At 39.4% G+C, this 13,219-nt stretch overlaps 1 protein-coding gene across 1 annotated transcript in view; it reads left to right on the forward strand.

The window, feature by feature from the left end:
• The window catches only part of vstm2l (V-set and transmembrane domain containing 2 like), a 73,425-nt gene extending 68,783 nt beyond the window's left edge, over nucleotides 1–4,642 (forward strand). Inside the window, exon 4 of the mRNA XM_034167024.1 lies at nucleotides 4,411–4,642. Within this exon, the coding sequence (XP_034022915.1) occupies nucleotides 4,411–4,635 (225 nt within the window). The 3' untranslated portion in view covers nucleotides 4,636–4,642. The remainder of the gene's footprint in view (nucleotides 1–4,410) is intronic.
• The last annotated feature ends 8,577 nt before the right edge of the window (nucleotides 4,643–13,219 follow it).

The raw sequence follows: 13,219 nt of genomic DNA on the forward strand, positions 1-13,219 counted from the left end.
GTCTGGGCACTGTATTTACCATCTCTATTTTTTATGGGCTTAACATAGTAATTCCAAAAAACATTTGATTTGTTAATATGAAGATAAAGTGATTACAGTTCAGTGTATCTGGTCATACTCAATTGTGGCATGTACATCACTAATTATTATTTTTGTTTTTTTTACTATTGAGCAGGTTGTCACTCAGGTTTATGATCCAATGCTGCCTCCTAGAGGGGACAGGATAAAATGTCAACAGTACTGCAGTATTATAAGAGGAAATCCTGGTGACTTATCACATTGTGATCACAGGTTACAAATGTGGTAATATGTTTCATGTCACTGACATTAATGAGCAAAGCTCCTCACTATCTCACTATGTCATTTAGGTCCTTCAGAGGTTTTTTTTTTCAGTATATTAGTGTTGTAAAATTAAATGTTAAAAAAAATGATATTGCTGAAGAAGCAAGAAGGTCATATAAGTCCATCAGACTTTTTCTAGTATAATTTAGAGTTAGAAAGCTTAGCTTTAGAATTTTGTTTATGCCTTTGATTTGATTTGAAAATAATAGAAAATTAACAATCACAGCTATGTGGATGATGACAGCTTTTCTTCAATAGATAATGCAAGAGTCATTAATTTTGATTAATCAGGGTTTAGAAATTTATTTTCAAAGATTCAGTTTTTTCTTTTACATGTAAGTTACACGCTAGATAGTCACTGATGGACCTCAAGGGCTATCAAGGTGTGCGCCGCCTCTCAGGTTAGCGCTTCCAGTTTTAGTGTCGACTGTCCACTGAATTTACACGAGATCTCTTCTGTTGTCGCTCCAGGAAGAGTTCAACATTTGGCATCTCCAGTTTCAGTGTTAACTCAACATTTGGAATTTCCAATTTCAGCATTGCTCTACCATAGACAAGCTCATATCAACAATTCTGACATTATTCACGTGTGCAACAGTGGTTTATCACAGATATTGCTGTTAGCACAGATTTGTGTACTACTTCCATTATTACAATGGCTGGGACAGTTTATGCTGTTGTATGTGGAAAACCACCAATTGGGTTTTAAAATAAATTGATCATCCTTTTTATTATATGGACACATTCTTGTGAACACAATAACTCATTAACTATGCACAGTGCATATGCGAAGGTATAGGTGTAAGAATCACACCTACTCCCACTTTAGGAATAGATTATACAACAGAGTTCTTTGGCACATGATATAGTTACAAATGCTGCTTCTTCATTTCTTGATAGATTTTGATTGAGATGAATTTGTTCACTTCATCTAAGTGCTGTTAACAGTTCTTACTTGTGGAATTTTGAACTTTTAAGTTTTAGGGAAAATATGGAGTTTTTGAATGATGAAAACTGTGAAATACACACAAAATGCTTTGCTTTCACTTTACTTATTTGACCTCATTACTCCTTTGCAATGCATTCTAAACACTTGAAATTTACACAGGTACCCTACCATAGATACCCCTAGGGCTGGGATCTCCATGTCTGCTCCTGGAGATCACCTACTCTGCATAGTTTCCATGTCTGCCTGCTACAGTATACAAATAATGAATGTTTATGAGTGTAGTGGTAAAAATATTTGATGAGGTGAAAGATAAAATGTTGCGCCTCATTGAATGGAGCATTTCATCTTTCACTGAATGAAATACGTATTCTTCAAATGAAAAAAAACATTATTTTTTTTATATAACATCTAAAATAGATCCTTGTCATTTGATATTAATTTGTAAACAAGAGAAAAGGGACTTACATTTTGTTGTGCATCACTGGTCATTTGAGGTCAACAGGTTCCAAAAAGTCCATAGTGAACTATAAATAACAATCCTATTCTAAATTGTTCCCAGCCAATTTGCAAAAACAGTCAGATAATTCCAAAACAATCCAACCCAAAATTGTTCATTGTAATACTAAACTCCTCAGTCCAGTGAAAAATTGACAGAAATTTGTCATCTGTCACCAAAACAAACCACGCCATGTTTGTTTTTAAACTAAGCAGTGTCGCCATGTCAAAGGTTGCCAAAGTGCTAGTGTGAGCGCGCGATGGATGCAGAAAAGCAATATGTTGTGTTTTTATGTTAAGGTGGTCATGGCATGCAATGGTGCAAAACGGATGGAATGAAATTGCACGGTAAACAGAGCAAAATTGCAAACTGGACAAATGATCAATATCATGTGACCTACACCAATCAAATGACAAGGATCTGTTTAGGTGTTATATAATCTCAGCTGATATGGTCTTGATAGGCTGAGCATACCTGACTTGATTAATTACCTGTGCAGGGAGGAGTAGGGCAAGTTTGAAAACATCCAGAGCAGATGATCTCCAGGAGCAAGGTTTATGACCCCTGTCCTAGGGAGTAGTAGGTGCAGTGATTATATTTTAGTTAAGGTTGTTTGGTGCAACTATTTGCATGTTAATGTGGATGATGTGCCCCCCGGCCAGCAACAGCCACGACTCATGATTGTTTATGATAGTGTTTGTCTGTGGAATATGCATGTGTTATGCTGACACTGTTAGGATAACGGATACATGTACTAATTATACTAATTACAGATACACATGTACTAATTAGGGTACACATTTGCACAAATTAGTTCAGCAGTTCCCAGACCAGTCAGTGTGACTTAATATTTGAATGTATGTGTGTTGTCTTGACAGTCATATGATCCGATACCATGTTGGCCCAAATATAACACAACCCCAATTATAAGATGCCCCCCTTTCCTGTTTTTTAAGACATTTTTATAAAAATACTTGGTGAAGGCCAGTCATGTTTTGTTGTTGTTGTTTTTTTGTTGTTGTTGTTGTTTTTTTTTTTTTTTGAGAAATGCTTTTATTTGAAAATAATGCCAAAATATACACATTGAGAGACAAAACAAAAGACTGACGAGACTGCATAAAGCAGTAGTGCAGAAAAATATAGTGCAATAAGTGGTGTAAACTGGCCCACTTTGTCTCCTCACATATTCATGTCAGTCAGTTCTCCACAGACAGACCTTTCAGTGCATCCTCACCACATGCGTAATGACAAAAAAAATCAGCATTGTAATTCTGAGGACTTTTTGGATGGGTAAATGTCCAAAAGGTCCCCAGAGAGTCCTGTGAAGGGATGAGGAAAGTGATTATACATATTTTAAAATAGTTTAAAAAAAAATCTTTGTGTTTTGTTAACCCAAAGTAGAGAACAAGGTTTGAAACATGAATGAATCAATCTGTTAGCAGAATCTGGTGAGAAGTGTCTGCCTGCACAGCGTGAGGAAACTAGAGCTCCACTTTTTCCCTGAGATGAACAAAGGAGGAAGTAGAGAGTGCACAGCCAGCTGTGATTCTGCTCATCTCTTTATAAACCTCTCCTGATGCAGTTTGAGCAGTGAACATAATGTGAATCCATTGTTGAACTGAAATTGCGGTGTGAAAATAGGTTATGCTTTGTGCTCATGGGAGTACTTCACTCTGACGCTGGAACAGGACCAGAACAGCACCTGGGAGAACTGAATAATTGTGATTTATTGTGCTATTTGTGAATGTGATATGTTAGTTCTTGTGGTAAGCTTGTTAAAGTTTTGTTAATAAATGTTTGTCAGAATGCAGAGAAGTGCACTTTGGTCCCACGAATGTTAATTGTACCTGACAGAGTAATGTTCACTTCTTGTAGCTGTAAATAAAAAGCAGAGAATCACAGAACCAAAGAGAGCCACATTTGTTTATAAGTCATTGATTTTACTAGTTTAGGAGGTAGTGCAGCTTATACTCCAGTGTGACTTATGTACAGAAAAATACACTCTCACTCACTCATCTTCAACTGCTTATCCGGGATTGGGTCGCGGGGGCAACAACTTCAATAGGGGACCCCAGACTTCCCTTTTCTGGGCCACATTTCCCACCTCTGACTGGGGGATTGCGAGGTGTTCTCAGGCCAGTGTAGAGATACAATCTTTCTACCTAGTCCTGGGTCTTCCCCGGGGTCTCCTCCCAGCTGGACGTGCCTGGAACACCTCCCTATGGAGACACCCAGGAGGCGTCGTTACCAGATGCCCAAATCACCTCAACTGGCTCTACTCTGAATGACTGAGCTTCTTACCCTATCTCTAAGGGAGACTTCAGCCACCCTTTGGCTACAAGCGGCCGAAAGGCCACACATTTGCTAATAATGATTATGACCATTTATAGAGGACTTTTCCAGGATTTAAAGTACATAACAATGGACAAAAATCCCAAATTACAGAGCTGATAGTACATAAAGAAGGAGTGACCTATCCTCCAATGCGATTTATATATGGGTTTTTCCTTTACAAGAAGCATTAAGGTGTTGAATTGCAAACATTTTTTTTTTTAGCAGATTTTTTCAGGTGGCTAAAACATGGCCAGACATATGGCAATCAAAATGCCTCTTGTTTGTTTAGGTGGTGAAAGTGGCTGGCAGCAACATCTCCCATAAGCTCCGCCTGTCTAGCGTGAAGCCATCAGATGAGGGCACGTATGAATGTCGCGTGATCGACTTCAGCGGTACCGTGGCGCAACACCACTGTGTTCACGCCTACCTTCAAGTGAAGGCCAAGAGGAGTCATAGTCCTGAAGATGTCCAGTGGAAACAGCAGGTACCCGATCAGACCGGGCCGAGGGACTGAAGAGGAGATCCACTGACTGCATCGAGAGCTGTGTGCTTTAGAGTGCACATCGTCTGTTTGGATTGCATGTACTTAACTGACACACACATCATAGCACAGTTGAGGCATTGTCTTTAACTGGGCCACTTGTGCTACATCATTCGTTTTTATTTCAAATCTTGCTGTTTGGATGCTGATATAGGGGGCAGTGATGTTGATGATATATCTACAATATGTGTGCGGTTATGTTGTCTTTGTTGCTTTATATGTAGGTTTTTCCATTTGCATTAAGTTTAATGTTACAGCAAGGTTGGACCCACACAATCCATCCAAATCACATAGCAGTAGTAAGTTACTGTCAGAGGCCATTGTGGAGGGAAAAAAGAAAAAAAACCTTCAGTGTTCCAGTGTGAAGCGCTTTATAAGAAATGGAAAATGATGCTTGTTGACTAGTCTATAATTTTTTTATTGTGCTTATGTAATGTCATTTCACCTATTATGAACAAAAACTGCCTATTTAGATTTCTAAAGTGTGACAACAGTGTTCAAACACAAATATGTGTCTTTTATCATATAATGACAATTTCTTGGAATAGTCACTGTTTGCCCTGTGGGCTTTTATTGTGTGATGAAATGTAAGTTTTATTCTGTGCTACTTAACCAAATGAATGAAAACCACAATTAGCGTGGATATTAATCACTGTTTTTTTGTTATTGGCATTGTTGATATTTATTCATTTATTTATTTATTTTAAGCCCCGGTCACACGGCACTAATGGAGGACACCGAAGCCAAAACGAAACAAGAAATTTGGACTTATGTTGACTTTCAGAGGCATCGTTTAACCGTCGTCCAGCTTCATTCCTGCAGCTGGCGCTTCGTTCCTGCAGCTGGCGCTTCGTAGGAATTTTCAAACTGTTAAAAAATGTGAATGAATCCCGAAGACAACCTCAATTCATACGTGTTTCATTTTGCTTTCTGTCTTGACAGTTCCTCATAATTTGCGTAGTTCCAGTAACGTCAGCGTCACTGTCGTCCAACTTCATCCAACCTCCCAAGTCCGAACTAATGCACAAAGGTTGACGATATCTGAATGGATGAAAAACTAAAGCTGCAAGGAGCTGCACCTAACGGCCTTGTATCCAGGGCTGGATTCAGAGTGAAAAATCTGACAGATGCATTTTTGTCCAATGATAAAAAAAAAAAATTGTGCGTGTCTTGTTATTCAATAATCTTCATTCTTTTATTCGTATTTTATTTATGTATCACATGGCTGTGGAACTTCCCTATAATTTAAAAATAATCAAGTTTTTAGAATTTTGCAGAATTTATTTGCTCCAGAAGAAAAGTAGATCTGCAAATTTACAGTGTAGTTTTTAGAATTTTATAGAATTTATTTTTAATATTTATTCACTCCAGAAGGAAAAAAATAGATCTACAAATTTACAGTGTAGTTTTTTGAATTTTACAGAATTTATTTCTAATGGTATTTATTCGCTCCAGAAGAAAAATATAACTACCAATTTACAGTGTATTTAAAATATGAAGAAAGTTCTGTGTGTCAACAATGATTTAATTTCTTTGATTATCGGAAAGTGTCCTATGCCACGTGACCAAATGGGTGCCTTCGTTCAGATACATGTATTTAATAAATAAATAAAATGTTTTCCGATCTGAAAGTTTGTGTGTGGCATAAATACACTTAAACCAGGCATACTTCCATGATGATTTATGGATAAATTAAATACTTTTACAATCAATGCAAACCAGTCTGGATCCGGGCCTGGTATCCCTGATGACTCGTCCATGTGTGGGCCGAAAAGCAACGCTGTCACACAGAAATAATAGTGGCAAGAATGTTTTAGCAACTACTTTAACTATTTACACACATTCCAGCCGTTTGTAGTTGGTCTGCATGTGCACACACGTCAAGACAACCAGATCTCGCACCTGCAGGTACAGCGGACATGACAACAAGACTGGGTGCGCTGTCAGTCACATCATCATGAATGTTTCATTTTGATTTTGTTTAAAGTGTCAAGGCCGACGTTCACTTTGTTATTCTTTTGTTAGGTTTGTTTTTTTGGATTTCGGTTTAGTTTCTTTATGCACTCTTGATTTGCAGGCTTTTCGGTGATGGGAAAAGTGCAGGATCATTCGCCCACCTTTTCTCTACGATTTGTGACTGACTTTTTTTTTCTTCGTTCAATTATCGCCGTGTGACCGGGTCCTTACATTGAAGATCAACATCTGTGGGCTTTTTGACTGTTGCCAGTGCTGCAGTTTTGTTATTCGGTTAAATACATTCATCATACACTAAAATGACTTCAGTTCTTCTTTGGTTGAATATCGTATGAATGTGAGCATGTTTTAGACATTCACTGTGATTTGTGGGTTTTGTGCAAAGGGTCGATTATTTTCGTTCATGAAACCAGATACTCAAATTTATTTAATTTTTAATTTATTTTCATTTATATAGCACCAAATCACAACAAAGTTACCTCAAGGCCTAACCTTACCAACCCCCAGAGCAAGCACACAGGTGACAGTGGTAAGGAAAAATGTCCACTCAGGAAGAAACGTCAAGCAGACCAGACTCAAAGGGGCGACCTTCTGCTTGGGCCATGCTACCGACAAATTACAAAACAATTCACAAAACGAATATACAGGAAATGTCAGTGCACAGGACAGGAGGGTTTCAGAAATAATGAACTCCAGATTTTGTTGGCTTCTGTATTTTCTTCTCTACAAGAATCAAGACAGAAGTCAGACTACCAGAGCAAGAATTTTAGCTGAGGAAGCTTCTGCGATTTGAAGCGAAACGTCCTCGCGTCAAGCAACCCAGTCCAGTCGAAGATTCAAGCTTCTCTACTATGGAAACCACCTGGACAACTGAGAGCCTACACAGAAACATTGCGACCAACTGTGGGCATGAGGCCCTGGCACTGGTACGTAAGCTGGAAAAGACTGCTAAAAAGATAGCTAACTTTAGAAACCACTTAAGATTTAACCTGAGATGCAAACAAAACAATGTTATTCCCAAATGCATGAAGCAAAAGGCACTAGAAGCAGGTCACACAGCAGAAAAGATCCAGCACAGTTACCTTAGGAGGATTTTGGGTCTTAGAAGGCTTCATTTTAAAATATTAGACCTCCAAAATAATCTTGATAGTCTTCACAAAAGGTTAGAAACCTTAGTGGGGGAAGAGGTCCATAATAAGATCACAAAGTTCATAGTTAAAATTCAAATGGCTGAGCATTTAAAAAGTAAGGAGCGGCAAATCAGGAAGTTTCACAACCTTTTAGTGCAGAAAAGGCGTACTTTCAGTGGGAGTAGTTTTAAAGATACACACAGACAAATTAGTGACAACAGGGAAAATTGGGTAAAGAATCTGTCCGACAGGGTTCTTACACAGACAGAAAAGGATGTGCTCACTAAAGGACTAAATTTCTCAGTGACCCCTAAACATATACCGACAGTAGATTGCATCACTGCAGTAGAGTCAGCCGTTAAACATAACAGTTTTCAGAGTCAGAAGCTGGGGACCTCCGACTAAGAGTCACAGCAGTGCTGAACAGTGCTAAGCCTCCTCCGTCCAACATCACAGGAGAAGAACAGAAAGCTTTGTCAGCACTGCAGAAGGACCAAAGCATCCTTATCCTGCCAGCAGATAAAGGCAGATGCACGGTGGTCCTGAACACATTGGACTACGAGGCCAAGATCAACAACTTGCTCAATGACTCCAGTACATACGAATGTCTGAAGAGAGAGCCCACGAGCGGCTATAAGATGAAAATCATTAGCTACCTCCAAAACCTGGAGAACGAGGGACTCATCGACAGGCAGACATACTACAGACTGTACCCTGGGGACGCCACTCCATGCATCTATGGACTGCCCAAAATCCACAAACAGGACGTGCCACTCAGGCCTATTGTATGTAGCACAGATTCCATCACATACAATTTGGCCAAGCACCTCAAGTGGATTTTGGCTCCTTTAGTGGGTAACTCAGACCACCATGTGGAGAACACACAAGATTTTGTGAACAAGATCAAGGACCTGCAGCTGGAGGCAGATGAAACTATGGTGTCATTTGATGTGACATCGTTGTTCACCTGCATCCCCACTGCTGAGGCCATCTCAGCTGTGAGGCAGAGACTGCTGGAGGATGTGTCTCTACTTGAAAGGACCAAACTCACACCAGACCACATCTGCCAACTCTTGGAGATTTGTCTTAACACCACATATTTCCTGTTTAGGGGGAATTACTACAGGCAGATCCATGGTTGTACGATGGGGTCTCCAGTATCCCCCATTGTGGCCAATCTGTACATGGAGTGAGTGGAGAAGACAGCCTTGACGTCTTTCACGGGCATCTCTCCCAGTCACTGGTTCAGATATGTCGATGACACATGGGTTAAAATCAAGCAACAGGAGGATGCCAGAAACAACCATTTAGCCTTTTTGGACTGTGATGTTACGATTGGAGAGAACAGGCAGCTCCAGACAGGGGTTTACAGAAAACCCACTCACACTGACCAATATCTGCTCTTTGGCTCAAACCACCCCCTTGAACACAAGCTCGGGATGATCAGGACTCTTCAACACAGAGCCCTACAGGTGCCCACAACTGCAGAGGGAAGGGCTAAAGAACAACAAATTGTACGGAAAGCCCTCACAGTATGTGGGTACCCACGATGGTCCCTGGACAAAGTGCAGAAGTCCCAGAAAACAAAGAGACCAGATAGACAGGAGACGGAGACAAGAAGAAGAGGACTGTCTCTCCCTTATTTAGCAGGAGTAGAGGAAAAGCTACAGAGGATCTTCAGACAGCACAAAATCCCAGTTTACTTTAAACCGGTTAACACCTTAAGACAGAAATTAGTTCACCCTAAGGACAGGATCCCTAGTTACAAACAGAGCAATGTAGTGTATTCTATCAGATGTCAGGAAAACTTTAATGAACACTACATAGGTGAGACTAAGCAACCTTTACACAAAAGGCTATACCAGCACCGCAGAGGGTGCAAATGGACCTCAGTCTGCAGTTCATCTCCACCTGAAAGACACTAACCACACGTTTGAGGACAAGGAAGTTAAAATATTAGCCAGAGAGAAGAAATGGTTTGAGAGAGGTGTCAAGGAAGCATTCTTTGTGAAACAGTTGAAACCCAGCCTTAACCGGGGAGGGGGTCTGAGACACGCTTTGTCCCCTGTTTACAATGGGATACTCAGGTCAAAGCAGTTTCAGTCTTTTGTTCATGGTAATGAGTCATTCACGTCATCAGGAGAGTCGTCAAGCGAGTCATCAGGAGAGGCTTCCGTCCTATCATTAGGAGGGACAGCTGCCCTGGCATTAGGAGGGGCTAACTAGAGCACAATAGGTGCTAATTAGAGCTATTGTTTAGTCACTAGCCTATAGCAGTCAGCCTCTTGGTAGGAGGGGTCTGGTTAGGTTTAAAAAACTCCAGCTTTTGTTGGCTTCTGTATTTTCTTCTCTACAAGAGTCAAGACAGAAGTCAGACTACCAGAGCAAGAATTTTAGCTGAGGAAGCTTCTGCAATTTGAAGCGAAACGTCCTCGCGTCAAGCAACCCAGTCCAGGCGAAGATTCAAGTTTCTCTACTATTTCAGAAATAATGGACACCACACCCATCTCTGGATGGAGCCGCACCTCAAACAGAGGAAAAAAAACAGAATCAGGCATCTGAAAGACAACAAATACAGTATAATTTTTCAGGATTAAGCAACAAGAAAAACGAAATACTAAGGTGATCGCTGGGCACTAGCCCTAAGCGAACAAATGCATCATTTTTACATGTTGCCACACGGTGAGCGGAAATAACATTTACCTGCTGAGGAGACAGATTAAAGCACCGTGATGGAATTTTCAACTGCATTGTTGAGGTCTCAAATTGCAAACAAACCAGTAACAGCCTTGCCCCCTCTTTCCAATTTTGCACTGTTGTGCGAGCTCACACTCATGTTGTGGCTTGCGCTCTTGTGGTTATGAAAAATCTGAAACTGAGACAGGACACACTGTTGACTAGAGCACTGACTGCCATCATAAATACAGATGAGGTAACTGAAGTTTTACGGGTGTGCTGTTACGGTGATTAGTAAACTTTTTCAGGCTTTGAAACATCAGGGTTAGCCAGCCAGCCCGTTTGCTGTCACCGCCTAGCTTTCACAGACGTTCATTGATGTCTGCAGAGCTGACGCTATTGTATAACGCAGATACATTTAGTGAAGCAGACATCACTAATCCTAATAAAGTGTTTATTCTGAATAATATAATAGAGGTGCCATGAGAATTCCAAGTCGTTATCTGCACAAAACTCACTGGTTCTGCTGTACATGGAAGAGTACTCATGCAGCCTACTTGTATGTAAAGCCTGATATTTTCCAGTATAAACTGACCCACATCCTTTTCAAAAACAGTATTATAGGATGATGGTGCAATCTGAAGGCTTAGGGTACTATCTCACTAAGCAAATTCATGCGACATTCACAGGGTGTCTCTATATCCCCACGCTTGAGTCGCAGGATCGTCAGTGTTTCCATTCTTTCTATTCACAGCAGTCATAGTGAGGCAGGGCATGCCCTGGACAGGATGCCAGTTTGTCACAGGGCATAACATGTTGCTTTCTATTATTTTTATTGAATGAATTCTATTTCAGAGAAAGTTTATTCAAACAATGTTAAATATTTGGAGTAAGCGGGTATAGAAAATAGATGGATGGATGTTGTGTCAATGTTGTAGCATCTGCAGATAAATAAAATTGAACAAATGCATCCAGTTGCTCAGCAAATCAAATAATTTCAGATTTAGGATGCTCAAAAATTCTGTTTATATAGTTTTGAGATTATTATGAACATAGAAAAATAAGAATTCATCAAAGTTGAATTTTGAGTAATCATGGACCATACTTTTAGGCCTGACTGTAGACAAGCTCTATATATATAAAACAACTCTACATCAACTAACACTTAATTGAATTAACTGGTAGGGTTAGACCTTACTTGTGTGAAGTGCCTTGAGACAGCTTTGTTGGGATTTGGAGCTATACAAATAAAAAATTGAATTGAACTGCTGTAGAGTTTTCACAGTATCATTTCTCTTGGATATATGAGGACATATTTGGGTGATTCTTTAACTACGGGCACCATTGGCCTTGTAAATGTAATTTCCACCACACCATTGCCTTACAATATAAAGCGCCTTGGGGCAACTGTTTGTTGTGATTTGGCGCTATATACATGTGCTCTGATGTCACTGTTTATCTCCATAGAAACTACTCAAACAATCTTTCATACAAACTGTTTAAAGGGACATTACAGTGTTGTGGTGGAAATTACGGCAATAGTGTGGGACAACTACATTTTGTTTAAAAAAAATCACAACAGTTGTATGACATTGAATACCCCAATTATGTTTTGATTATTTTACTGATATTTTATTCAGAGATATTTTAAAACATTAGAAAAAACGTTTTTTTACCATTCATTTTTATCATTGAAGATCAAAAGTCTGGGTGTGGGACAAGCACAAAACGGCAATATTTGCATATAATGATGCTGAAAAAAGGTGAAAAAGTCATCATAGACTACTAGAACAAATTTCTTAAAACACTTTCATTGTAAAGATAACTATAAAAGTGTGAAATTTCCCCTTTTTTCTGTTTTTCATACAATATGATCAAAGGACATAAGTGCCCGAAGTCTAAGAATCACCCATTTATTACAGTGAAAACTGACCATATTTCAAATTTACATATCAATTAATTTTACGTAGGGATTCCCCGCTCCTTTGCTTTGGATGGTTCACCTGTTTTAAAATTTCTCAATTACATCTGTTTTATTGGATACAACAAACAAAAGAGTATCATCTTTTGTCACTGGGTTGTCGCTACCACTCAGGGTTGCCAAACGTTTGACATGGCACTTTGGTCACCAATCTGGGGAACTGAAAACTATGATAGCTATCCCATCCATGAATGATTACACAGTATACAAAATTTTAAAATGCACCAGTCATATTGAGAAGCATACCTCTTTAGGAAACATGGTGACAAGGGTCAATTTCTGTTTGTACATGCGTCTAAAGTTAATGTTTTTCCACTTGTGGTAAAAAGCCATGGTTGAATTAATAAGACTAATAAATGGAACAGTTTTGACTGTGTTGAATGCTTGGTCTCCAAACAGGATCAACAGCCAATGTGACATACAGTTGTATGCAAATGTTTGGGCACCCCGGATCATTTTCATGATTTTCCTTTATATATCATTGGTTGTCTGGATGAGAAATTTCAGTTATCATATAGCAGACGAACACACTGATATTTGACAAGTGAAATAAAGTTTCTAGTATTTACAGAAAGTGTGCAATAATTATTTTAAGGTGCGTTTACACATAACCAAGACGCGTTATGAATGTCATTTTTCTGTCATTCGTGACACATTCCTGACATTCTTAATGTGACTTAACGCATCTGAATAGGCTTCTTAATAGTGCGTGTTGGTGTGTGATATTCTTGATATTCGTGGAGCATGTTTTTGCCTGTCAAAAAAATCTTCCACGAATGACACACACCACCCTCAT

The sequence above is a fragment of the Thalassophryne amazonica genome, chromosome 3 (genome assembly GCF_902500255.1).
Source record: "Thalassophryne amazonica chromosome 3, fThaAma1.1, whole genome shotgun sequence".
Lineage (NCBI taxonomy): Eukaryota > Metazoa > Chordata > Actinopteri > Batrachoidiformes > Batrachoididae > Thalassophryne > Thalassophryne amazonica.